The sequence below is a fragment of the Microtus ochrogaster genome, chromosome 7, assembly GCF_000317375.1.
Source record: "Microtus ochrogaster isolate Prairie Vole_2 chromosome 7, MicOch1.0, whole genome shotgun sequence".
NCBI lineage: Eukaryota > Metazoa > Chordata > Mammalia > Rodentia > Cricetidae > Microtus > Microtus ochrogaster.
Window position 1 is genome coordinate 29,966,501 of NC_022014.1, and position 1,416 is coordinate 29,967,916.

Here is a 1,416-nt window from a genome sequence, read left to right on the forward strand (position 1 = left end):
CTCGAACTCACAGAGATCCGCCTGCCTCTGCCTCCCGAGTGCTGGGATTAAAGGCGTGCACCACCACCGCCCGGCAGTCTGATCTTGATTTGAGAAGTCAGTACTGAGAAGTTTAAGTAAGGAGGAGATGTAAAACCATTAAGCAGTAATCCAAATAACAAAAAAGAAATAAGGCAGAAGAGGGAATACTGTTGGGGCCAAAGACTCAAGGAGAAACGCTTTGGAGAGACATTTTGGCATCTGACTGTAACTTATAATATTGGAATCGGCATTCTGAGTTCTAAGTTTAGGTTGAGAATTTTATTTCTGTACCAGATAGCAGGGGATGGGAGGCCACAGAGTAGGTACATGCTAATGTTTGTGAGATCATTCTCCAAACTGGGTCAGGCTGACTGGGTCAGGAACGGCAGGAGATAAACTGACTGCTTCCCTTTGTACTAGCTGTTTGTACATGTTGTTTAGTTCATGGGCTTTTAAATTTGTTTTTTTAAAGGGCAACAATAGTTTCATTGGAAGACTTTGAACAAAGGCTAAATCAGGCCATTGAACGAAATGCGTTTTTAGAAAGTGAACTTGATGAAAAAGAGTCTTTGTTGGTCTCAGTACAAAGGTTAAAGGATGAAGCAAGAGGTAAGTGTTATAACTTAGCAGTTATTTATCCATTGTCTTGTCCCTGAGCCTGAGGAAACCAAAGGTCAACTCTTTTGATGATGCTGGGAATCAAACCCAGGGCCTTGAACATGCAGGGTAAGCACTCTGCTTCTGAGCCAAGGCCATCCTTCAGTTTCTATGAAGCTCTAGTTTTACATGCATTTGCTTACCTTTTAATCACCGTGCCGATGGCTTTTAACTGGTAACTTATTTCACACCCATATTATCATCATTGTAAGAAGTAATTATGATCTCTGTATTAGAGATGAGAAAAGTGGGGCACAGAGAGTTTGAGTTTTCCCAACATGGTACTGCTTTCAGTTGGGATCTTTTATTGATTCTGTTTAAATACCTTCATGTTATCTACTTAGAACCATGTGTGTGTTGCTGTTTATTATACATGTAACTAGTACATACTTTCTTTAAAGCTTCTGTCTCTCCTCTGAAGCACAGTAAAATTCAGAATATTATAAAGAAGAAAGGCTCACCAACAGTGTGACTGACATATTTGGTCCGTCTTTTTATGACTGTACATAAATATGTCCTTATGTTTTTCTTTATGTAATTCCTGACTTATTTACTATGGCAGATCAGTGGGCACACAATTTCCCTTTCTTATGCTTAATGTAGGGATTATATGTGCCATCCCCAAGTTTTTAAAACAGCTTTTGGGTCTGGAGAGATGGCTTAGCAGCAGCTAGGAACATTTACTGTTACAGCTCTTGTTTCCTTTATAATAATCTGAATTTTATTGTGCTTCTGAGG

The 1,416-nt window shown here is 39.5% G+C and overlaps 1 protein-coding gene across 2 annotated transcripts in view; it reads left to right on the forward strand.

The window, feature by feature from the left end:
* The window catches only part of Ndel1 (nudE neurodevelopment protein 1 like 1), a 33,556-nt gene that overhangs the window by 14,473 nt on the left and 17,667 nt on the right, over positions 1-1,416 (forward strand). For both annotated transcript variants that reach the window (XM_005349819.2, XM_005349818.2), the window contains exon 5: positions 494-630. In XM_005349819.2, coding sequence (XP_005349876.1) covers positions 494-630 — 137 coding nt within the window. The remainder of the gene's footprint in view (positions 1-493; positions 631-1,416) is intronic.